At 38.5% G+C, this 27,049-nt stretch overlaps 1 protein-coding gene across 5 annotated transcripts in view; it reads right to left on the bottom strand.

The window, feature by feature from the left end:
- Window positions 1–1,702: 1,702 nt before the first annotated feature.
- The window catches only part of MLIP (muscular LMNA interacting protein), a 67,993-nt gene continuing 42,646 nt past the window's right edge, over window positions 1,703–27,049 (bottom strand). For all 5 annotated transcript variants that reach the window (XM_067468400.1, XM_067468397.1, XM_060788166.2 and 2 more), the window contains 10 exons: window positions 25,593–25,655; window positions 24,560–24,625; window positions 23,020–23,103; window positions 22,869–22,928; window positions 20,770–20,814; window positions 18,522–18,566; window positions 15,072–15,197; window positions 9,666–9,719; window positions 6,566–6,725; window positions 1,703–2,000 (listed from right to left, as the gene is read on the bottom strand). In XM_067468400.1, the coding sequence (XP_067324501.1) occupies window positions 6,567–6,725; window positions 9,666–9,719; window positions 15,072–15,197; window positions 18,522–18,566; window positions 20,770–20,814; window positions 22,869–22,928; window positions 23,020–23,103; window positions 24,560–24,625; window positions 25,593–25,655 (702 nt within the window). In that variant the 3' untranslated portion in view covers window positions 1,703–2,000; window position 6,566. The remainder of the gene's footprint in view (window positions 2,001–6,565; window positions 6,726–9,665; window positions 9,720–15,071; window positions 15,198–18,521; window positions 18,567–20,769; window positions 20,815–22,868; window positions 22,929–23,019; window positions 23,104–24,559; window positions 24,626–25,592; window positions 25,656–27,049) is intronic.

Here is a 27,049-nt window from a genome sequence, read left to right as displayed (position 1 = left end):
CTGCCTATTAGCTTCTGAGCACAAAGTGCTGATTTCAACCTATAAATCCCTAAATGGTTGAAGCCCAATTTACTTGTCTAATCTTATCTCCCTCTACGAACCACCAAGGACCTTAAGATCATCCGGGAAGGCCCTGCTCTCGGTCCCACCGCCATCACAGTCGCTTTTGGTGTAGATGAATGACAGGGCCTTCTCTGTGGTGACCCCTCAGCTGTAGAACTCTTCCCTAATGAGGTTAGATCTGTCGCCTCCCTTCTGACCTTAAATCCTGGCTATGGGATCAAGAGTTTGCAGAATTGACCAATTTACTGGTGAAGATAAGAGTTTATTTGACTGCAATGGACTGATTTGGATGATGATTTTAATCTGGCGAACTGTTTTTAATGTAGGTTTATAACTGTTTTGATGTATATGGTTGTATTTTATTATATGTTTTATATTGTGTCGGCACTGAATGGTTGCCTGTTGGAAGCTATCCTGAATCCCTCCTCGCAGGTTGAGAAGGACGGGGTATAAATGTTTCAAATAAATAAATAAATACATTTGCTTTGAATGTGGAAGTTATGATATGATCTTCTCTGTACTGCACACATTGATTCTGTTTGGTACAAACAAGGAAACCTTCTTTATTTGTAATTTTTTTTTCTTAATCACATTTGCTAGTTGCTTCACAACCGGATTAGAAAGAGCAAGGGATGTATTTTAAAATTTGAATACAGGAGATAGCAAATTTCACTAAGTTGAACATTTTAGACTGGGATCCTTAGCAAAAGTAGCAGAGCAAAACATTCAGATGTTAGCAATCCTAGTACAGCTAACCCTGCACTCTCTTCTCTCCCTCTCTTCATCTCTCCCCTATGCTCATTCTCCCTCTCTCTCCCATTCTCTTTTCTAGTCCACAGTTAAAAGATTATTACTCCTGGCTTTTGCCATGATATTCTCAAAATCCTATCACAGGGTAAGCCTACATCATATGTTTTTATCTTTATCACAAAGGTAGACCAGGTTAATTCAGTTTAGCCCATGCTAAGGAAAGTCAAGGGATGTTTTGAAGTTTGCACAAAACTCTGGAGTATCCCAGAGTTGGAGTCTTTGGGTACAGTGTATAAAGCATGACAAGGTCTGATGAAGACTGAGCCACTGTCCACACAGACGGCTGCAACCATCCCTTTATCAGCAACCCCTTGCTTCATCAGCGCAATAAAAGGTGATAGATCAGACCCATGTCACTGTCATCATGGCTGTCAGGGGGCCACAGTGCTCATGGGCATCCCATGTTGACATCAGGAAGAAGGAGGGAAGATGACTCCCTGGTCATATGAATGCTTCTGTTGTTGTCAACACAGGGATCCTTCAGCAGCCAGGAGATCTAGCAGCAGTAACAGCAACACAGCTGGCAAAATGACAATCCAGTGGGGCTGATGAGGCCCTGCTCTAGCTGGATCACCTGGACTCTGCCCTGATGCTGTCAGAAGTTGGGGACAGTGTGTGTGACCACCTCTGATGCCACTGCTTCAAATCGCCCCCAGATTCTGTGGCTGGTATATAAATTAGTTTCTCCCTGATACGATTAGAAATGACATGAAGAGTGCCTAAACAGAGCATTAGAATCAATAAAAGAGAGCAATTTTTAAACCATTTCATTTCTTCAGCTTTTCTGAAATCATTGGGTGACTGCTGCAGTCATACTCAATACAGAAGGTGCCATCATCATTATTTTATTTCATAGCGTAAGTAGCTTTCTCCATAAATGATGCTGTTTTCTTCAAAATATCAATTAAAAATCCATTTGGCAATTGCATGGACATTTTCCACAGTCCTTTCATGTTTATGATCATGATTATGTATGATGTGTTACCATTTTTTTAAAGTTATATTACAGGCAATGCGGGTGGGGAACAATATTAAGTCGCAGTTTTCTTCAGCATGGATTCCTTGGCAGCGTTGAATCTGACTGTTAAATATTCTCTACAATTAACACTGAGAACACTAGCCAGTGTCTAGAAAAAGAAAAAGAAACAGGGACATGTTAATGTGGGAGGCATATGGAGAATTTTCTATATTCAATACAGCTTATCACACTTCAAATTTACAGCCATTTGTCTTGGAGTGAGAAACATCCAACAACATACAAATACTTGAATAAAGTCCTTGAGTGTAGAATGTTTGCAGTAAAGAAGTTATGTTCACAACAATAAACTCAAGCTGAAGACACATCTAACACTTTTAAAATGTGGTAGAACGTGACTTGAATGCATGCTCATGGCCCTAGAAATGTAAAGCTCAGAATGCAGTGAATATATGTTCAAATGTCACCCCTGATTCATGCAGCCATAGCATAACCCTACGCACTTCCTTTAGTTTCATTGACTGTCGCTTGTAGAGCCAGAGACTTTCTGAATGCTCACATAACTTCACACATTTTGCAGACAAAAGACAAGATGATGCCTTCTATCCAGAAACCAATTCATGCCATGTATATCAGTGGTTCCCAACCTGTGGACTGTGGACCACCAGTGGTCTGCAAGAACAAAAATATAGTCCATGGTCTCACCATTACTACACCGTTGCAACGAGAGCAACTGATCTTGCCGAGGCTAATTAAATATGGTTTTCTGTGGGCCAGCAGATGGCAACTACTGAATGGCATATGTTCTGTATCAGAAACTAGATGTGGTCTATCCAATGCAATTTTCTGAATCAGCACTCCAAGTAACCAAACCAAATCTAAAGTTGACCAAAAATTGATTTGTAACCCTTTTGGTACTAATGTTGGAGAATGGTTCCTGGTCAAGTGGTCTCAGGTTTTAAAAAAAGGTTGGGAACTACTGATGTATAGGTACCCAACTAAACTGTGACGTGAAACCAAACTAAACCACCAGGTCAAGACTGGCAATAAAATAGTGTGCCCCCCACTGCACAGTTATATCAGTTTGATACTTCTCTAACTACTATGGCTGCATCCTACAGAGTCGTGGGAATTGTAGTCTAACTAGACACATGATTTTGTACTAAAAAAACAATAGTCCTCTCCCTTGAACTCTAGAGCAGAGATTTCCAAGATATGTGTTGTGACACTTCAGTGTGTTGGCTACAATGTGTGTGTCACACAAATGTAATGAGGAACCTTTGAGTCTACGGACTTAGAGCATGGATCCACTCTAAATCCAGTTTCTGCCTCCTGCAGAATTCTGGGGCTCGTAGTAATGGGAGGCTTTTAAACTGCTCGTCCAGACAGGTCCAGGGCCTCACTAAACTACGAGCCCCAGAATTCTGCTCTAGTATGATGAACCTGTATGTGAAATAAGCTATAAATAATATATTTTAAATATATAAATAAAATGTTTTCATGAGACAGGTTATTGCAATTTATGAATACATTTTACAATTTATGTATGTGTTTATATCTCTAATAAGGGGTTAGTTTAACTTCTTTTTTGCTAGTAAAACTGAATAACCATGTCACAAAATTATGCATATTTAAAAAGTGTGTCATCACCACCATACAAATGCCATGTTTCAATAGGATGGTGTCATGAAACCTGAAAGGCTATCAAACTGCATGGTAAAGATACACACAAAATATACTCCACTATATCTGTAGACAACGGACTGGTTTGAAGATAGAGGAAAAGTTATGAGGCACAGTTCCTTTCAAAGTGGGGGATGGCACCAGTGTGGGAATGCTCAGGAGAATGGGGAGTGAGTTGTTGCTACTGCCCTTCCAGCATCTGCTGTCTGAAGCCTAATACTAGTCCTGGTTTTGCAACATTATTTAAAGAGGAGCAAGAAAAAAATTGATGTCAGCCATGCATTTCTAGTAATATTGACTTTTCACTTGAAATCTTATCTTGTATAAAGAAAAAGTGATGTGGGTCCACTAGAAAATATTGGGTGTTACACCTGGGAATTCAACCCCAAATTCCTGACTGAATAAACGAATGGATTGAGCAAGGAAAAATGTTTAATTATTACTTCCTTACTTGCAAAATGGTGAGAAACAAATGGCCCATTGTAACCTACCCATTCATGATAGTCAAAACTTTCTAAAGTGTGGACACACAAGAAGAAAACACAGTGTACAAAATTAGTGTAGTATATTTAAAATGTCTGTAAACTACAAAGCCCTGATTCAAATCTAGTTTCAGTCCTGATGGTTCTTTAGGATACACAATATTTGACATTCCAGATTTTTGGCAATTGCCACCAGGCTAGCTCAGGCCTGGGCAAACTTTGGTCCTCCGGGTATTTTGGACTTCAACTCCCATAATTCAATTGGGAGTTGAAGTCCAAAACACTGGAGGAACAAAGTTTTCCCATGCCTGGAATAGCTGCATAATCAGTGCTGATAGAAGATGAAAATTGCAGTCTAGTAAATCAGGAGAGCCCTGGGTTACTCATATATTTCCTCAGAACAAGCCACTAATGTTATCAATCTTAGCTTTGGTCTACATTACAGAGTTGTTGTAGAGATTGCAAAGATACTTTATATGTCTTTTGAACATTTTAAAAATGAAATTTTGTTCTAAAAAAAAATTGTACCAAGTCTTGAATTTATTCAATCCCTAGCAATGCCAAGGTTTTTCATGGGCACACATTTGTATTGTTATTCAGAGCTTTCTGATTTCCATTAGTAATTCTAATGGAAATGCAAGTGTGCAGACCCAAAGGAATGCATTCAAATAAATACATAATAGTTCTTGTAGACAGAACAGATGTGTGTCTCTCCGTTTGCGACATCAATGTCTTTAAAATGGATTTAAAGAACTGAGTATGAAAGGAAACATTCAAAGTAATTTAGGAAATTTAGGAGTATTGCTAGAGCAAGAATAGTGAATACATCATGAAGGAAAAAATATCTGTGCTAGCTCTTAGAGATTGAACCTTCATGGTGGCGGCCTTCATAAAATAAGAGGGAAACAAAGAGAAGACAAGATAAGTACATAATGCCTCATGGTGGCATTTATGAGGATTAGACCAAGTGGATAAATCTACTAGGACAGAGATGGAGGAAGTATGAGCCTCATGATACCCCCAATTTTTGAAAAATCATCCCCCACCCCTTGTCCTCCTAGACTTTACCATAATTTACTATCCTGTACTTTTCCAATGTTACTTTTCTCAAACTTCCTCCTCTTTACTGGTTGTCATGAATAGAAGGTTGCAAGTGTAATGATGTCAGTTTCACTTCACACCTTTTCAAGGGGAAGCCCTGCCTTCTCTCCCATGGTGAGTACCATGCTAAAATTTATAATGCAAGTAACACTTCTGTAAAAATGTGACTGCTGTTTCCAACAGGGAATGCCTGCAGTATTGCATTGCAACATCACAGGGAACATTCAACTACTATGATGCCTTTTTGCGTGGGAGGGGGCAAATATAAAAATGTTGGGTAATCTATAATTTATTTTTTGAGATTTTGAAAGTCATAAATAGATGTACTACTTAATTAATGAGCAATAAGAAGTCCAGATTATCATGCACAATTTATATACACAACTCCATCTGAAAGCCCCTCTCTGTATTTCTGTTCAGAGAAAATGACAGGTCTATTATGCTAAATGTACATTAGAAGGATTGTACTGAACCTCTCTCATTGACAGCTTTCATGTTTTGAACAGTTCTGAATGATTCAGCAGTCAGATACCTTGCAATTAGCCATAAACATCTCATCATTCACATATCATGAATGTGATTCATTCCAAAATATTTTTGTAAGGAGCAAGCGAGATGGTGTGGTCGAGGCAGAAGAGGCAAAAGCAGAGGTGGAAGCAGAGAGTCTGTTTAGCACCTGGTCTCACAGACAAGTTGCCCAGCTGCACAACTTGGTTGCCCAGTTGCACAACTTGGAGCAGCAAGTCTTTTGGAAATGGCAGACTTGTATTGCTTCCTTTCATATTACTCAGTTAAAGCACTATGATTGCACTTTAACTACCATGACTGTATCCCATAAATAGCATCCCGAGTTTGTAGTTTGGTGAGGCACTAGAGGAGCTCTGTGATGGAGAACTCTAAATACCCCTCCCTAAATGTCATCTCCTAATATTTCTCATTGTAACTATTAATATGCTAGTTTTAGGAGAATGATAGATACGATTGTGTGGTGTGAAAGGAACTCCAATTTGGTCATGCTGAGAAAACACTGACTACCTCTAGACATTGCAGAGGTGATGCCAGAGTGGGAACACTCTTAAGCCTGAAGCTACCTCTGTCTTATTGTTATACTGTTCCTGTGATGGAAAACAACTGTCAGATTCTTTGGTATGAAAATCCTAGAGTAGGCAATGGGTAACCCTCCGAAACTGTGGCCCTCCAGCTTTTTTGGCCTCCTACTCCCAGAATGCTTAGCCATTTGACAAGGTGGCTGGGGCTTCTGGGAGTTGAAGGTCAAAACAGCTTGAGGGCCCCATGTTGTGCAGGCCTGCCCCAAAGGATGTTGGTGTATAATCCCTCATCAGGTTGGCAGGAGTAGCAATTCAATAACATTGAAGAACCTCAAATTGGGCACCTCTGCCTGACATGATTATATAAAAAGCCAGATGATCAAGAAGACCTGTTGCTATACCTTAGCAGGGTTTTCCAACACCATTCCCAAGATCTCTTCTGAGTAGACATTGAGCTCTGCTGTGAGGACCTCCATTGTCTGGAAAGTTTTCTTTCTTGGTATCTTTCTTTTCTTGGTAGTGTGGTAAATGAGTTTTGTCTTTTATGGTAACAGAACAGAGCTGTGGAAAATACAGTTAAAATGAACATTGTTATTCAGAAGAAAATGCAGAAGCTTGAAAAAGAAGGAAAAGGAAAACAACTAGCATTCAGAATATGGGCATTTGAGAATGAAATAAAGGGGTCTCTATAGCACAAAGTTTTCCCTTGTTTCCATGGTTGGTAGATCAAATTACTGGGAGCTTTGGCAGGATAAGAGAGGCGATTTATCTCTTTAGAGCAGAGGTTCTCAAACTGGGCTCCATGGAGCCCTTGGGGCTCCATGGGTGATAGAGACTTCATAGCACCATGCTGCTTCCAGCCTCCTCATCTTTCCTCCTCCTGAGAAATACAGGGAAATTAAAGTTATGAGCTGATGAAAACAATAACAACAGCCGTAGCACCTATTAGGTAGGAGTGGATGGACTCTGTGGTTTCTTCTTCTTCTTCTATTATTATTATTATTGTTATTATTATTATTATTATTATTATTATTATTATTACTACTACTACTATTACTACTACAAGGAATGGATGCTCATCTGTTGGGGGCGCTTTGATTGTGTTTTTCCTGTATGACAGAGGGGGGTTGGACTGGATGACCCCGGAGGTCTTCCACTGAAATATGATTAAGTTTATGTTGGTTAAAATTATTCTTCATTTTAAATATTATATTATTCTTTCCTTCTTTCTTTCTTTCTTTTTTCTTTCTTTCTTTCTCTTTTTTTGCACTGTTTGAATTAGTTCACTCTGCATCTATCTACCGTTGGCCCAGCCCATGCCTGAAATAAATACATTGCATATAATATATTATATAATATATAACCATTTGACTTAGGGTCCCTCTTCACAGCCATATAACCCAGAATATCAAGGCAGATAATCCACAATATCTGCTTTGAACTGAGTTATCTGAGTCCACATTGTGGGATTGTATACAGCCGTGTGGAAGGGGCCTTAAAGACCAAAGTGTTTCAGAATACCAGATTTTTTTTAGTGAGGAGAGAGTCAATTAGGAGAGTGCCACAAATAACATCTATATTTCTTCAATTACAAGAAGCTAATTGTAAGACGCACTCTAATTTCAGTATCACCACCACTAAAAATGCATAAGGTATAGCTGTGATTCTAAGACACACCCTATTTTGCAGATGTTTATATAGAAGAAAAGTGCATATTAGAATTGTAGAAACATAGTAGTTCTTTGCCATTATTATTATTATTATTATTATTATTATTATTATTGGCATTATTTAGCATTATTAGTAATAACCAAGACATGCCTAACATTACATAACTTAACAAGAGATAATTTACAATGTTACTGTTTTAGTTTTCAGAGCAGCCATGCTAGTTCCTTGCAGAAAGGAAAAGAGAGAGAGAGAAAATGTCAGCACATTTCAGACTAAATCACTTTTATTTTAGCATGCAATTTCATGGATATAACCCCAGTCAATAGAACACAGCATCAACAGACCAATTATTTGAACTCCTGTATTTACTACCAAAGCTCTTTGGAACATAGTTCTGTATAAAGAGCTACTGCTACAGCAATCCACTTATCACTCCCTAGACTTGCTGAAGTCCGCTCCATAACTATTCCATACCTGGAGGAGAGATTGGAGAAGTGTCCGGCTATGTCTCCTATTGAGATGGGGGGAAGGTTATATCATCTCCTGAGATGTAAGGGTCTTCTGAAGAGCACTACAGATAATATAACCATGCTCTACAATACAAGGGCATAGCCAGACATTTCTGCAATTCCCCTCCCCATTTTTTCTAAACATGGAAAGTAAGAACCTCATCAAACCAAGTTCTAGAAGTCAAGGGACAGTGATGGAAACTGTGGGGCAGCATCCAGCTTCATCCCCTTACCATATTGGTTGTGGGCTACCATCCCACAATGTTTCACAGCTGTCCCCAGCTTTGTCCCATGCTGTCCCCGGTTTCTTCAATGAGGATACCAATAGTCATCTATCTCCTCATGGCTCCCTCTTAGCACACTGCCGTGCTTAGGACAGGGTCCGCCAAAAGTAGTCCTGTGTGATATGCTGGGCTCCCGCAGACTCTGCCCTGGCAATTGGCACTAAGACGGGGGGGGGGGGGGGGGACCCATCTGATGAGGTCATTCATCTGAGGAGAGGGAACTAATTAATGGGAAGGGAGGAATGAGATACCACAGGGACCAAAAAATAGCCATAAGCAGACATGAAATCAACTTACTCTTAAATACACCAGAATGTGTTATAAAGAACAAGAATCATTGTATTATCAAAGGCTTACATGGCCGGAGTCACTGGGTTGTTGTAGGTTTTCAGGCTGTATGGCCATGTTCTAGAAGTCTTCTAGAAGTCCTCACAACCTCTGAGGATGCCTGCCGTAGATGCAGGTGAAATGTCAGGAGAGGATACTTCTAGAACATGGCCATACAGCCTGAAAAACCTACAACAACCCACAAGAATTATTCCCCTAGAAATTTCCAGGAGCAGTGATTCTATTTTGAAAACAAATAACGAGACATTAGCAAAAAAAGTGCCTTTCCTTTCTGAATTTTTAAAAACTACAAGTTGATGTTGTTATGAGGGGGGGGGGGACCTTTATCACAGGGATGTGGGTAACAATAATTTCTGGGGATGAAAACTGACACCATTAAAGTTCTCTACCCTGAAATACAGTCAGTGAACCAATGTCATAGGGCTCCATAGTCACCTACGGACCCACCCTAGAGGATTATCCTACTTGGACAAAGAGGGATCGCCTAAGTAAATTAGTAAGTAAGAACCAATGTTAACCATACTATATTCACGAGGTCAGCTTGTTCACTTGTGAAATAAAGTGGTCACTGTAATTCACATGCACGTTTCTTGTTTTTCATTCCTGCTGCATTGGCAAGCATAAAGCTGATTTATAACCCCCCACCCCACCCCCCATATATTCAAATAGAGGATGTAATGCTCCATTACCTCTTTAGAGCTGAGCGCTTCATCTTCTGGAATAGGTACTATTGGATGTGTAGGCTGTAAAGAAGAAAAAAATGTCAAAAACATTGTAGGGTGGTGGTAGCATATAATAACATAGCCTGACAGACACTTGGCATAATGAAAACGAAAGGCCAAGGCAATGAGGGGAAACAGCTGGTATTTGCAGATATGTATATTCCTGACTCCCTTGTGATAACTTCACATTTGGAAGCTCCTTGTGGCTACATGAAAATGCCCTTTTAATGATGTGTGTGTATTTAGGACAGGTTTGCATAGTCCTAAAATACACAAATTGTACACAGTTTTGTGCTTTGTCCTCCATTTTTTCCTGAGACACAGAAGGGCTGTGAGGATGCTCATTATCCCCTCATTAAAATCGGCATTTTGATGCTGTCTGGAAGCATCCAGAGAGACAAAGAGTCTAGAGAACATGAATAGTGAAAGAAGACTTTTATCCTATGCTACCACCACCTTCTCTTTGTTCACCTCCCTCTCATTTCACATTTCTCAGCCTGCAATATGTAGTTATCAAACTGCTTGGCACAGTAGCTGCGAGTAAGACAAATTTCACAATGGATTAATTAGAGTTTTGTGCCTCTACTGGGAGATAATGACTTGTTGTTGTTTGCTCTTAGTACTTTTCAAGGTACAGCAGATCACCTGCTGTCATTCACAGAAGTAATCTGGGTTTTATGAAAAATGTTTTTGCCATAGATGTTCTTTTCATTTTCAGCAGCCTTGACATCTGCGTCTACTTGCTGTTAACTGGCAAAAAACCCATCACCAAGATTGCATGAGTCCTTTCTTTTCCATGTCATTTCTGTCTTAGTGAATTAGTGTAATGCTTATCTCTTTCAGACACAAATTTACTCTATTAAGAAAGAAAGAACTATTTCACTGGCATCCAGAAGTATTTAAAGTTCACAAAAATCGCTTCCTCTAAAAGGCTGTTAAAGTTGTTTCTAGAAGAAGTATTACACATTATAATGAATAGAAGCAGGAAAGAAAATATTAGTTGTTATCAAGATAGGTTTGTATATTTTGTTTGTTTTTTTTAAGGAGCAGGTAGCTATAAGGCTTTGTATCATATTTATGTTCTATGGCTTGAATTCTATGACCCATCACTATTCCCCAGCTGGCTATTTTGTATTTATTTGAAATATTATAGTTGTATTTGCCTTTTTTATTGTTCTTTGTGAAACTGCATTATTTCAAAAATAATCATAAATAATAATAAATTAATAATAAATATGACAGAGCAGTGGAACTGTGGGAATATGGGGTTACAAGGTTATATGTGGACATACTATCATAGGACGAGAGAATAGAAAAGCAATGCCATTGCTTGAATTAAGAGAAGTGCAATATCAAAGGTACTCATTCCAGTTTGTATTCGCTATCTATCATAGCATGACTACCATGGAATAAGAACTTTGTGCAATAAAGCTGTTGCACACCAGCCAGAGTTCAGCTTGCCCTCAACACCAACCAGGAATCCAAAAGCAGTAGGGAAACAGTTTATTGAGAAAAATACATATAAAAAGGGAAATTCACCAAAAGAAATAAGAAAGGCAAAATCCAACAGGTAATAGGAAAAAAGTAGTCAGTAAGTAAAAGCCCATCCAAACTGGTTAGAAGTAGGACATTTCAAAGGCAATAGTCAAAATAATCCAAAAGGTACAGGAAAAACCTGATTCATAACACAAGCGCAAATCCAGAAAAACAAAAATCAAAACATGAGCATGAATCCAAAACCAAGGTTATAAGAACTTTTAAAACATTAATCAAAACTCCCAGGATCTTAGACTAAAACATGAACTGAAACAGGACTTAAGATCCTTACTGTTTTGTAGCATTGCCTGATCTGAATTCTCAAAGAGACAGTTCTCTGATTTCGGGACCACAAAACATGAAGTCATTTCTATGACCATGTGGGACTTTTTTCACTCTTTCTTCACATAGAACCTTTTTGTTTTTCTGAGCTTGCTGGATTCCTCCCTAAGATCAAGTCTGATACACCTGTTGAACATAGGTGTCCCCTCTCGCAAGCTTTCTCACCCATCCATATCTTTGCTATGGTACTAGTAGGTGAAAGGTCTCACCAGACACTGCATCTCCCTGTCTGCTGGACTCCAAAACAGCATCACTTTCAAGCCTATTTTCACAGACAGAATCTGGCTCTAAAATCCTCTCATTTCCCTCATTGAAAGAACCATCTACCACTCTCCCAGGCTTTGAAATAGCAATCCCGTCATCTTTATCTGGCTGAACCACAACAAAAGCCTTTAGTGTGAGTGAGTTCTAAAGCAAATCTGTTGTATCAAAATAAAATGAAGCTGCCTGTATAGCGTTAAAATCCCCCCAGGCTTGTTTATGAGTAATATTCTCTTGGGAACAATTAAAAAAATACCTTTGGAAATTCCTACCTGTGATCATTAAGGCTAAGCTACAAAGCTGAAGGTCAGTTTGCTCAACTGACAAAATGAAAATAGTGCAAAGTAAAGTCATATCAATGGGTCATTTAAAATACAGCTTATATGGGAACACAGAGCAGTGACTGAAATATTGCCTACTCTAAAATAATATAAGGAAGATCTGGACCTTTAAAGAAAAGCCTAAATGACAATTTTAAAAAGTGGAATTATTTTTAGAAACCCTGAACAACATTTGCTATTACCCCTGGATATTGTTATACTTAAAGCATTTAACAATACGACAAAGTATGCTCAAAAGCATTATATACATTTGTGGTACCGCAAATAGTGCATGTACAATATTCCCAGTTCCACTCTATGATATTCTAAGGAGGGGCCTGTGTTCAATCTTTTTTATTATTATTATTCCTATCACTTTTAGTTTGGACACTCTTCAATCTAGTAATGGATGTAGCAATGAAGCCTCAATGCTGTCAGTATTATGCAGTTCACAAGAATATGTTTAGATCTCATCTGATAAACCTTAGCAGCACTATTATACTGTGTTTTGTGCCATTCCCATTAGTGTCAAGCAATGACATAAGGCACAGTAAAATTCAAAATATGTGGATGCAAATTTGTTAAGAACAACCTTGGTTTCTTGTGAAATCATCCAAAGGAAACATATACCAAAAATACAGTATAAAAATATATTCAATATATTTAAGTGAATAAAATTGTAGTTTTTATCTCTCTCTAGACAAACTATATGAAAGCATGTACCTGTTTGTTCTCTCTCTCACCTTATTATACAAAGCATTGCGATGGTAAGGACTATAAGAATTGTTACAGACATCCCCAAAGGTGGAACCCAAATGGTTGAATGGTCCAGGAGTTAGAGAGTCAGCAAATGAGAAAGTCTGAAGATGTAATGGGGATTTAGTAGGTGGGTTCAGTTTAGTATAGAGAAAAGGATGGGAAAGAGATGAATCCTGAAAGAAAAGGAAGGAAACAAAGAGCCTGGTTAAGAGACAGCAAAAGATGTTCTGACAGGAAGCCCAATATTCTTGATAAGAATCAGAATAGAATCATGGAATCATAGAGTTGGAAGAGACCTTGTGGGCCATCCAGTCCAGCCTCCTGCCAAGAAGCAGGAAAATCACATTCAAAGTACCCCCAACAGATGACCACCCAGCCTCTGTTTAAAAGCTTCCAAAGAAGGAGCCTCTACCACACTCTGGGGCAGAGAGTTCCACTGCACTTCATTAGCACTTGACTTGTTATTTCAGTATATCTTTTTTGCTTGCATTAATGTGATTGCTGTAATAGGTAACAGATACACAGTTTAATATGATCTGAAAGGATTCCTTTTTTTAATACCTGAAAAGGTAGCTATTATGTTCTAGACCCCATTCTTCATGAAGTTGGGTTGTTGTAGGTTTTTCGGGCTATATGGCCATGGTCTAGAGGCATTAGACCATGGCCATATAGCCCGAAAAAACCTACAATAACCCAGTGATTTCGGCCATGAAAGCCTTCGACAATACTGGAGTTATTTGGATTAGTCAGGAGAATTAGTATCAGCAGGACCAGAAGTAGATCATGAATGTCTCACTGTTTAGTTAGTGTTTGGTTTTCAAGGAACGACTACAATACTTTTCTGCCTGAAATGGAACAGCAAATGGTGCCCTTCACCGCTAGGGTCAAGGCACAGGACACCAAAACTACCTGGCATGAAAACAGTATTATCAAGGTAAATAATTAGTGATTTGCCAGCTTCTTGTGACATTCAGATCTGAATAGTGCAATGTTCAATGAGCAATAACAGAATGGTGTCCTGAAATTGTTTTTAAGCAACTGATTTTAAAGTGGATATAAGTGATTTTAATGTTTGTATATATTTATGATTTTATGTCCCGGCATTGAATGTTTGCCATATATATGTTGTGCTCCATCCTGAGTCTCCTGTGGGGTGAGAAGGGCAGAATATAAATGTTTTAAATAAATAAATTCAAAACCTGACTAGAATCACTGTTTCTTTTTTCCAGTTCAGATCTGACAAGTACTATCCATACATTGTATACAGACGGCTAAACAATTAACACTGCACCAAAATGTCTGAAAGCCAATTGAGTTGACACCTTGGTCAACCCATGCTCCTTTTAGTCTAATGGTTTTGGAAATTACTTAGGATTCCTTATACCCTACCTAACACTGTACTAACATTGTGGCTATTTTACTAGACTGAATGAAGTTTGTATCTGATGGAACTTGGTTCCTCCTTTGCCCCACTCTTCTTCCTTTTCCTTTTGGGGAATGGAGATGTTCTTCTGCTGCCTGATCTCTCCTAGTGGCTGATCTTCGGTAGCAGGGCAATTGATCTCATACAAAAAGACAACCCTGCATAAGGAATGAGATCTCAGTGATGAACCAGAAAATAGTAGTTATGCTAGCATAAAACCAATTCAGCCAAACATAAAAAGCTTCTGTAGATTTCTAGCAATTCATACAACTCCCACCAAAGAGTTGGGTTTCCATTAGCCTCGTGCAATAACAGAACATTAGCTGTTTATTCAATGGAAGGAAGCATGTAAAATTCTGAGGTAGACAGCAGTCAGGGTGCAACAGAAGGTTTTTCACTCTGTTTAATGAAGGACTCCTTTTATTCTTGATCTCTGCTCCAAATTGGTTCCATGACACCCCTTCCCCTTCCCCTACCATGATATCAAAATCCTTGGATGCTCAATCCCACTATATATAATGGCATAGTGAAATTATGTCTCTTATATAAAATGGAAAAATCTAGATTTCCTTTTTGTAATTTCCTTTTTTAATATTTTAAGGCTGTGGACGATGGAATTTGTGGATGCACTATCTGGATACAGAGAGCTGGCTGTACTCAATTTCATCAATGGCTGCAACAAAAAAGAAAATCTTGTTACTGAAATAGGACAAAAGGGAAAAGAAACTTTACTTGTTCCGTTTGGAGATCAGTGGTTTCTCCTAAGTACTTTTTGAATGGATTTGGCTGGACAGGTTCCTCTTCTTTTACTATTATTTTTGCTTTCACCATTGTTGGGCGGATGACACCAGGTTTTGTCTAATGATAAAAAAGAGTGGAAATTTTGTTCACTTTCTGTAAAATAAATCTCATCAAAAGCTATGCAAAAGTTGGTTTTACTCATAGAATTTTTTTATGTACTCTTAAATATTATGTGCAGATACATTTGTGTCTTTCATTGAATCTCTCTCCATATTCAGGAAAAGGACTGTTATGTGTGCATTCCTCCATCCTGTTGTAAACCCTTGATTCACAATTTTTCAGCCCATGACCTGGTAAGCACCCAGCTGTCTACAGGGATCGCTATAGCTGTGGCAGTCAGAAGAACTTCAGAGTGAAGTCAGAGTTTGGTAAAGGTACAATACTAAGTTAGATTAAATCGATGAGCATATCTAATTTTCATTTGGTAAAGCTTTCTACCAAATGTATGCTGAAAAGCGGTTTTCTGATGGTGGTACAAAAAGGAGTAAGCCTTATTCTTTGTCTAAATTTAAGGTCTTGTAACATCTATTGATTTTGCCTCAATTTGTACCAAATACAGTACAGAGTTTGGAACTGTGTTGACATGCAAACATATTAATGGTCTCATATATGCTTTTAGAATATCTAAAATGGCATCTCTGCTGGCCTCTTAATCTGGGACCAGTTGGAATTGACCATAATAGTGCCCACATGCACCAGGATGAATCCTCAGTTTCAGTGTCCAGATGGACCAGTTGGACCAGCTGGAGTAGCAGTAATGACATAAGAATTGCATCAACCCTGTTGGCCCATACTGTTGTCCTTGTGTCAACGCCATTCTGTGCTGTCCTTCACAGTTATGTGTTGTCGAAGGCTTTCATGACCAGAATCATTGGGCTTCTGTGATTTTTCCAGGCCATATGGCCATGTTCCAGAAGCATTTTCTCCTGACATCAGGAGAGAATGCTTCTGGAACATGGCCATACAGCCCAGAAAAATAACATTAACCCAGCTTCATAGTTGTTTGCTGAGATCACAATGGAGCACCCATGTGATCAATGAGAGGGTAGAGAGGCCTTCTTCTTCTTATTGATTGTGCTGGTGTCCCATTATGTCTTCAGCAAATGCAACTATGATGGCCAAGCTCTTGCAGATAGTTCCTTGGCTGACAAAGATCAGTGGAAGGCATCCAACTACCGCTTATCCCCTTGCCTGCACTGACTAGTGCAAGGGAAGGCTGATGGTGGTGATATAATGGAACAGGCTGAATGGTACCCAATCCAGCTGCCAATCACTTTGGAATATCTTCCTACTTTACTTATTGTGGAACAACATCGGATTAAGGGCTGAAACTGGGAGTCATTATGCATTTTAAAGACTACCAGCACCAACTTTGTGGTGAGTATTTTAAAATTCATGTACATAGCCCAGACCATTATTTATTATTTATTGTTTTGAATTTATTAAGCTTATTTTATTAACTGGAACACTTTTTTGGTTATTAAATAAAACACCATTTGAGTGGCGGAATCTATGTATGAGTTTCCCATAACAGTATTGGTTGTATACAGAAAGAGACACAATAAGATGGCAGGAGAACATGAATGTTTCCATAATGATAACAATAAACTTTAATAAACTTTATTTATATTCCACCCTCTCTTCTTGCGGGGACTCGGGACAGATCAAGGAGTCTCAGAGTGGAAAATAACACTCTTTCTGTCATATTTCACTGGGAAAACATACAAAAGACATTTTGTATTGTGCAAAACTCTTCAATTATAAAAGAAAAGAAGTCATGAACATCACAACAACTGAGAGCAACAAAGCTCCCTTTCCAAGTATATGAAGACTAAGATGTAATTATTGTGGGTGAAAAAGACAAATCCTTTGCCTCCTTTTGTCAAATAAACTATTCTTCTCTACAATAGCCGAAGGGGAGAAAGTAATTAATTTATTTCCTGTTGTATATATAAAGCAACAAATTCCACAAAGCTTTGTTTATTGAGAAAAATTCTATTTTATTTATACACTGGAAAGAGAAACCATAAAAAGTGGGCTTCCCTTTGGCCTTCTATAGAAATTGAGGTGATCTTCAATGTATTTTTCACATATTAACTTGACGTAAAATAAACATGAAGCTGACGTCAATACCTTTACTCGGGAAAATCAAATCAATACATTGCCAGTCTTCTTTACTTCTTTTGTTCTGTTTCCTTCCCCTTCCCAATTCTATCCCATTTCTTCCATTACAGGACTCTTGATGGTCTGAGCTGAATTTTTTTTCTCAGATCCCATTGTGTTTTCAGCCGATCCATTTATGCTCCAAGTTGGGAAAAATCTCTTAGAGGCTGATTACATGAAACACACTAATAACTTCAAATCATATTTTCATAATGTTAGACTAAGGATAAATCTGGAAAAGGAGGCCTTCTTCTGTGTGGGAGTGCTCTTCATGTCAACAGAAATCTTTAGAAATCAGAGTGCTCAAATATGTGAGGAGCATCCACATGTATGAGAAGTCCTTTGGCTGACGTGTGACTCTCCATCTCTGGAGAACAATGAAAATAGAGATAGAAGGAAGCCCCATGCACTGTTACCTTGTACATTACATGGTTTTAGGATAGTTATGGTTGGCCCAGATTGCCAAATAGTTGTTCTCCTTGCATAGTGTAATTCAAAGTACAGATATCCAGAAACTGGCGGAATGGAATGGACTCTTTAGTACTGCCTGAGTATTGCCATCACCATCACAGGCTCCTTTGGGGTGAATCCACCCTGCACAATTATAGGAGCCTGATACCACTTCAAATCTTATTGCTTCAGTCTAGAGAATCCTGGGATTTGTAGTTTGATGTATTAAGAATTCTGTGCAAGAGAACTCTAGTCTATTTCCCTGAACTACAGCATTGGGGGCTATACAGAGGACTATTGCACAAAGCTTCCATTCCACAGCATTCACAGGATCACCAATAACAGCTATATACCAGAATAAGCATCCACCTTACTGGACATCTCTGCATTGGCATAACAGTGCTGATTTGCAGATCCATTCTCCCTCATTCCTCATAACTTCATAAGCCTTTCCTCCTGCACTTCCATTTCTCCATAATATCTTTCTTTAATCACCGGTTTTCCAATACAAATATACAGTAAGGTTGGTATTTTCTGGGTTGTTTTTTTTAGCAATGACAGGAGATTATGGCTCTAAGACATTGTTTTCCCGAGTTATCATTTGTGTTGTGGAAAATCAGCTCCTCTGCATATTTGTATTGCATTTTTATCCAAATCACCTTGAGGTCATGGAAAGTGGATATACTCTATAAATGTTTTAAAGGAAAACATTATCCATCATCATCACCATTTGGATAGGAAATATAATAATATATTTATGGAATATACCTTCTGACTCTCAGTCACTATAGGCCCCGATAAGTAGAGGTTAGCCTGAAATAAAATATATACAATGTTAGAGAACTTAAAAACTTGGATACTTTTAGTCATGTTATAAGGAAGAAGGCTGTCAAAAATGTGTTTTTCGTTATGTTTCTGGTTCTTGGGGGGCTTGGTGATTTATCTCTTCAAAAAGAAAGTATGAATAGGTTGGATTCACAATAAAAAATAACATAAAGGATTGAGCTTAAAAGAAGACATAAACAATATAACAGTTTTATAGAAGGGAGGAAGAAGCAAAAAGCAAAGTAAATGCAAATGAACACAATTAATTGCATGAAAAGTCAACTAGAGGGGCACAATCTGAGATTTGGTTGGCATGCCTACCTATGGTATGGAAAAGAGAAGGCTGACAAAGTTTTTAGTAGGCATCCCATAAGAGTTAGCCTTTGGAAGCAGTGCTAAAACCAACATACAATGAGGAACTGAGAACTTGTAGAGAAAAAGGACAATGTAAACTAAAAGGGAGAGAAGAGTTAGAGATAAATGATTGATTTCATTATAATCAATTACAGGGTTTATTTAGGAAAGAAAATAAAATTGGGTTCATTAAAAAAAATTGGAGTTGGAAAATATTTTGGAGAACGAAAACAAAGGATTGGTTTTCAGGTTATACAAATATATTCTAGAATATAATCTGGAAGACAATCAAATAAGAACAACGATTTCCTGGTCCAGAGACTTAGGGGGAAATATAGATTTGGATAATTGGGAATACTAATGGAAAAAAGGATTTACATTTTCAATGGCAGGTTCTATCAGAGAAAACATGTATAAAATGTTCTATAGAAGTTTTACAACTCCTGAATTAATGGCTAAAATTGATAAATTCCAAAGGGGGGAATGTTGGAGATGCAAAACACAGAACGCCACCTTCTTCCACCATCAAGGTTTGGTGGACCTTGATGGTGGTGAAAAAGTTTTGGAAAAAGATGACTAAAGAAACCAACAAAATGATTACTAAGACAATTAAGAAAAACCCAGAAATGTGCTTATTGGGTTTGTTTCAGAAGGGAATTGGCGATGTGGAAATTCGCCAATACAGTTATAGCAAAATCTTGGAAAGGGAAAAAAGAACAATTTATTAAGGACTGGAGAAGAAAAGCAGTAGAGTATATCCAAATAGACAAGATCTCCAATGGCACAAATGAAGAAAACAAAGAAGAATTTATTAGAAAATGGAGACTGGCCTCTGGGAATTTAAGAAAGAAGACAAAAATTGATTTTGAAATAACCAAATGGGGGATTTATTAGTGTAATGATAAGGACAGATTTTTGTTAGATACTAGTTCCATTTGGTGTGGTGTCGGAAGTCATGGGTGGTGGTTAAGAGTGGGAATGGTGAGGTGGTGGAACAGGGAAACAATACTTGTATCTTGATTGTTGAATCTAGAAGTTTGTATGTTGTTGTTTTTTCCCTCATATATCACAAAAATATATATACAAAAAAAACTATTCATGGAATCAATTTGCCAACTGTTAAGGATATTTGAAAGGACTGGGGATGGAGGTTGTTGGTTGAGATGTACTTCCATGTTGGCTCTTGTCATGCCTTTCTTTGGGCAATCAAATGGTATATGTTCTGTGTCTCAAAAACAGAACAGATGCCACCTGGTGCAGTAAAGCTGGTGCCATTTTTGGACTCAGCAGCTCAAATATACCCAGAAACAGATCTAACATTTGAGGCACAAAAATATGTATTGGTCAATGACACCTCCTTACAGTAGCTTAAATTAGGCACAAGAAAATCTGTTCTAATGGCAATTATTTTGACCTAGGTCCTGCTAGGACATTTTGTATTTTGTTAAATGATAATACTTCTGCTTATCTGTTCCCAGGGATGAATTTCTATCACCCACATTAGCAAAGTTACCATAATTACAATGTGTAATGTGATTAGAATATGGCATTATTGTAGTTAGAAACTGGATATAAATATATTATAACTAGTGGTTAATTCTTAGTAGGGACAGAGATAGTGGAGCTCAAGTCTATCTGGAAATGCCAGAACTGGAATTCTTCTCCCAATCCCTACTATATGAGGACCAAACTACAATTGCTCAAAGAGGTAGGGAAAATATACTCTACACATGCTCAAAGATTTTCTATTCATGCCTTCAAAGGTGAACCTGTCTTATTGATAACAGATAAGGCTGAACTTAGGAACAAATAAGGGCCCAATTTTGATTATACTTACAAATCTGGTTTCCCGTCCAGCTGATCTCTGTGAAGGTGTAGATGACTGTAGACAAAGAGTAATCAACAGATGACTACTGTAGTAATAACACCACCATGTTTTAGGCAGTTCTAGAGGCACTGCTCAGAGATTTCATATTAGATTGAGACCCTTCTAAATACCCCCCCCCCCCGCCCACACCAGGCATGTAGCCGGGGGGGCTTGGGAGGCTTCAGCCCCCCCCCCCCCCCGAAATTCTCATGGTGGTTCACGAAAAGGCCTTACTGTTGCATTATTTAAACTGTTATGCTTATTCATATCATGATCTGATCACCCTGACCAATATATCCCATATGCATGGGGGTATTGGGGTAACAATACAAAAGGTATTGTTTCACTTGGACTCACCCCCCCCCCCCCCGAAACAAACTCAGTCCCGTCCCCCCCGTCCCCCGAATCGAAATCCTGGCTACGGGCCTGGCCCACACACATACACAACTGTCAAACAGAAAGAAAAGTAATATACATTGTGACCATGAATGGCAAAAACTGGTCTTTTAGTGGAAATATGAACATGAATGTCACAGTTTGTCATTGCAAATTATCTTTCTCAACTATAAGAGAGCCATGAATCTTAAACCAAAATGAATAAATACACACTCGAACACATTCACAAGTAACTGAAAGTATCTGTTATGCCACAGAGATCTGTAACACAGAGTCACCAAACTGGAATCATCACAAAGACAATGCACTAGGGAACCTATCTCCACAGAGAGAACATTATTTATTTATTTACTATATTTATATCATGCCTTTCTGGACCCCGAGGAGGACTCAAGGCGGCTGACAGCCGAGGCAATAATTCAATGCCTTAAAAACAATATACATCCCATATACAATTAAATAAGCATTTCAATTAAAATTTAAACTAAATTAGAACCATTAAAACATATAAAACTTTGCAATTACAATTATAAAATCACATTATTGAAATTACGACTATAAAACATGTTCCTGAACTTATCATGGAAACAGGAAACCATTGATAATTATAAATTCTATTGAAATGAATGACTGCTGCTGGAAACAACCATAAAGTTGCCCCAGAAGACCTAGAAAATGCCGAGAGTGATCCTCTCCAAGAACTGCTAGGTCTTCCAGTGCTATTCTGTGTTGACATGTGGTGAAAGCACACCACATGGAGGATCCAGAAAATTTCTAGAGGCAGGTAGGCAAAACCACAGGAACTGGTCTCATGCATTAAGAATTATACTGTACTGTGGGTTTGAATCCCATCTATTAATTACTTTAGATGCTTCTTCGACAAACGACTCCTCTTTGGGAATGTTCTTTGGTGGCTCTACCTTGAACTTTTATCCCGGGTGATCTGGAGTGGCCAATGCCAGACTGGCCCCAAGATGACTGCCAGCCTCCCTGTCTGCTATGGAGGCAGGAAGAAGTCTTGCCTGTCCAGCAGCACTGAATGGCCACCTTACTGTCCCCCTCTCCTTCTCCTTATAACAGCAGCCAGTGGGCACAGCATGTTTAGTGCCCGTCACTTATTGCTTGTAGTTGTGTTCTCAGCTAAACCAAACCATGTGTCTGCATTTGAGTGTGCACACAAACACATGCATGTAGGTCTACATAGGATGTGTATGCATGTATTTTGCTTCAGTATATAAAAATAACAAAACACTACCATTAGGTTAAGAGGAGATAGTTTCATTGAACAGATAATTTCTGGTTCCACAAAAAGGCTATTTTTTTTGTTTTCTTTTCTTTTTTTTTCCTGACTCTAGGTTTAGATGTCCTCAGATGTGAAATTCAAATATGAACCTACTGTGAGCAGAGAGTAAACAGGTCCAAGCATTGAGAGAACTTAATCTTGCCAAGAGGATGAGAGATATTTTGCATGCAGGTGAACCTGGGCACTGTTAAGAGGAAGAAGAATTAACCAAGCATATGAACCTATCAGGCTCATATTAAATTTCATATCTGAGAATTCCTGGTTGGTTTGTTTAAATTTATGCTTCTTTTAATCAAAAACAGCTATCAAACTTTCTGTTGGGAGCAGCAACATATGCTCTAAATATTCATAGAGAATACAATTCACTTACTCTGCTTAGATCTGAATCCCGTATGTTTTGCAGGGAGCTTGGAGAATAATCACATCGGCGCTAAAAAGAGTGAATGGGAAAGTAGTCAGATACAGACAATGAAAAGGTGGCAAGAAAATGTTCAAAGAAGTAACTTCTGCTGTCTGCATACCATAGTCAAGGGGTCCTGTAAGACTTGATCAATAGCGGCACACAGCTCTTCTGTTTGTTGCCTGAGCTGAGCAGGAGAACACATCTGCAGGTTTATTTAAATAGAGACATTTATGCTTCTGAGAGTCATACCAGGGATACAATTGAGTCTATTTATTCTACTGCTTTCACATATTGCATTGAATGTTTTTGGTATGCTGTGCCCCTTTTGCAATCTATAGCTCTTCTACAGGCAAGTACAAAAGGTAACATTGAACTGTCTTGCTAAATACAAATCAATGACAATGGCTTTCAATTCCCCCCCCCCCCAAATCCTTGACTCATTCAAAATATTTCTATGTGATTTCCACAAGCTATTTTTTAAAATCTTCTCCTCTTCACTGTGCTGTCTACGTATTGATGTATTGTTGTTGTATTCAGGCATTGAATGTTTGCCTTTCACGTTTGGAATCTGCCCTGAGTCCCTTTGGGGAGATAGAACGGAATATAAATAAGGTTTTATTATGATGGCTCTAAACACTACTTTGAGCCCACCCCACCCCCCAGGCATACTACATATCTTTTTATTTTAAAGATCCCTCCTCAATGCACCCTATGTCTCATAGCAAACAAGGATATCAATATTTGGAAGCTTTGCAGAAGAACATAGCACAGTGATTTGTACATGAGCACTGGAGCATATTTCATCATTCTACTTCAGTGGTTCCCAACTTGTGGTCCGTGGACCACTAGAGTGCCCCAAGAACTAAAATATGGTCCGTGAACTCACTGTCACTACACTGTTGCAACAAGAATGACTGGTCTCATGAAACCTTCTTATAGTGCCAAGGCAATGGAGATGTTGGGAGGGGAGAGGTCGACTACCCACAAAAGGCACAACAACAAGCCTCCTGACTGCTGCTTCTCCTCCTCTCCCTGAGCGGAGCCATTCCATGTGGCAACTGGAAGCAGGGGTGCCTTGGTGCCTTCATTTTTAGGTCTGTTCCTGGGGTTATTTGGGGTGCTGATTCAGAAAATTGCATTGGATACACTACATCAGCTCTAGATTGTTAAATATGGTTTGCTGTGAAATAGCAGGTGGCAACTACTGGATGGTATATGTTCTCTATCAGAAACTAGAGCTGATGTGATCTAGCCAATGCCATTTTCTGAATCAGCACCCCAAATAGCCAAACCAGATCTAAAGTTGACCAAAAACTGATTCATAACCTTTTTGGTACTAATGTTGGAGCGTGGTCCCTGGTCAAAGTGGTCCCTGGTCAAAAATAAATAAATTGAGGACCACTGTTCCACTTCAACATGTTTGCACCAGTCTTTCAATCAGATTTTAAAAAATCCAAGGAGCTAGGCACATATTTATATGCTCACGGATAGCTTGCTACAACCTACATATTATGGGAGGCATGGTGACAGGGAATCTCAAATATTCATTCACAATGGACATTTTCAAGTAGAGGACAACTACCAAAAATGAAAATGTGTCCAGAAATGAAGCTATTTTAACCATGTTGTTTTCAATGCATATACATCACTGTAGTCACCTCTGAATGTGTGTCCAGAGTTCTGTCCTCAATCACTCCTTCTCCTGTGGTTGGTTCATCAAGTGCCTGTAGATTAATATACATTGTTTCTGAGATCAAGGCTGAAAGTGAAACAGTGAGTAACCAGTCTACATATACAAGCTGATTTATTTGTTCATCTATTTGATTTCCATAATTTCTGTCTCACATAACTGTCAACACAACAGGAAGGCAAACAAGAAAATGAGCTATCAGAATTTTTTAAAAAACAACTTTTTGTTTGTTAAATATTAATTTATGAACCTCATCAAAACCTATTTATTAATTTTGTTGGAATAGTCGAATATTAACAGTGTGCACGTTGCGCCTGAATTTTCTCTTGATTGTTGAGCTTTACAGGTTCCCTTGTTATTGTAATCTAAAGTGTCTAATCAAGAGAAATCTTTCAGCTATAGTGGAAGAAATATGTAATGCTAGACCTCTGGTATAGTCTGTCCTATTCTCCGCTGCTTAACATTCTTCCACAGTAGTGAATGCTTTACATTGATTTCTATTGTAAATATAGCCCATCATTCTGAAAAGCAATTCTATAACCTAGGAATGAAAAAACATGAGTCTCTCCAAATGTCTTTGAATTGTTCCTCCTTTCAATACTATTTCACATTGCCATGATAAAAGGCATTGGGAGCTGCAAACCAACACCACAATCTATGGAAAGCCACATGTTCCCATACCTGTTCTAACCAATGCATCACAGCCTCTTCTTTTGAGAAAGCATGGAAGCAGTCAAAAGCCTATCTGAAATACTTTATATTTGCCCAGCCGTAAGCACATGTTTCTGGCATTCAAACACATTTTTCCTATTCTGCTCCAGGAGTTTTTTATATTCAGTCAGATACCTGCTGCATCTGGCACCTCCTGTAATCACATTGAAGCCAGCGGCAATCCATTTCCATCTGATATTCGGGAAGACTTTCCAAAATAAATGTTGAACAATGCTAATTTCTGAATTTTTCCTAAGCACTGGGATATGATTTCTGAGGAAAGAACTGACCTTCTGCTCCAGAAGCAGTGTGTTGGTGGGAATTGCTGCAAATGCCTTGTAGCTTGTCTTGATCTTGTCGAATTGTAAACAGTAATGAAAAGAAGGAATACAAAGCGTCCAGAGAAGGAAGAGAAGGGCGAAAGAAAACACAAGATGTCATTGGTGGTAGTTCTTTAAAATCCGGACTGGAAATATGATAGCAACATTTGCATGACACATTGATACAAACAGCATGCATGCTTCTAGACTACAATATGCCTTCCATTCTGTTAAAATATAACATTTTTGCAACCTACAATATTTAATTTGGCAACAAGATGCACATCTGCACAATTTCAGCAAATGAAATCCATGCCATTAAAGGTTACTTCTTCTGCCTTCAGTAAACAGTACTTTGAATAGATCAAGATGACTATCTTTTTATAAAGCAGAGGTGATAATCTTTATTTTGGGATTGTCTAGACATGACCTTTGTTCCAATACAATACAAATAAATTGGAGCTGGAAAGGAAAGGAGAATCAATATGTATCAGCAGCACACTGAATCAACTTTAATTGTCACGGCTCCACCTGAAGGAGTCATACAAATCCCAGCAGGGGAAAATGGGTGGAATGGGGAGATACAATGGGAATGAGCAGTCTCAGAAAGGATGAAACATGCAAACACATTGTCAGATAGACACATTGTTTCTTCTGGGGCCCACTCTTCAATTGCATATGCCTATGAACTTTGTTACCTGCATTAGTTTGTATTCATATCTTTAAACTTTTTAGCAAGAAGCTAGAATTTTTGCAAAAAATAAGGAGGGGTTTTTCTTAATAGCAATTGCATTTAAGGAAATGTGCTTTAGAACCCTTCCACACAGCCATATAACCCAGAATATCAAGGCAGACAATCTCACTCTGAACTGGGTTATTTTAGTCCACACTGCCATATAATCCAGTTAAATGTGGATTTTATACAGCTGTGTGGAGGGGGCCTTAGATCTCCTGATTCACAGGCTGTGGGAGAAAATTTCAAGTCTGGAGAACCTTTGTATGCAATATTTTAACAAAGTACCAGTATGTGGAAATTCCTTCCCAGTAGAATGTGGCTAGTATTGATTGCTAACTGAAAACTTAAATAAAGTTCACTGGTAAGGAAGCCTATCCATGAATCCCCATGGAGGAAGAAGGAAATTAAAGTGCAGAAAGCATGGTAGTTAAGAAATCATTCCCTCCCCCTAATCCCATGTGTCCCCATTAGGCCATTTAGTTCAGTGCTGGCAGTGACACAAACAGCTGACAGAGAACACAAAGCAGAAATAAATGCTGGTGTGCAACCAAATTTCATCTGAAACCACAGATCCAACAACACTATTGCCAATAAACAGACAGGATCCATGATTGTGGAGTAATTCTTGTCAAAGTCTGAGACCAATCCTCTGATGGAATTCAGTACTTAGATCTGATGTGTAAGAAGCTGC

Source organism: Anolis sagrei, chromosome 1 (assembly GCF_037176765.1).
Source record: "Anolis sagrei isolate rAnoSag1 chromosome 1, rAnoSag1.mat, whole genome shotgun sequence".
NCBI lineage: Eukaryota > Metazoa > Chordata > Lepidosauria > Squamata > Dactyloidae > Anolis > Anolis sagrei.
This window is presented reverse-complemented; position numbering and strand designations above follow the sequence as displayed.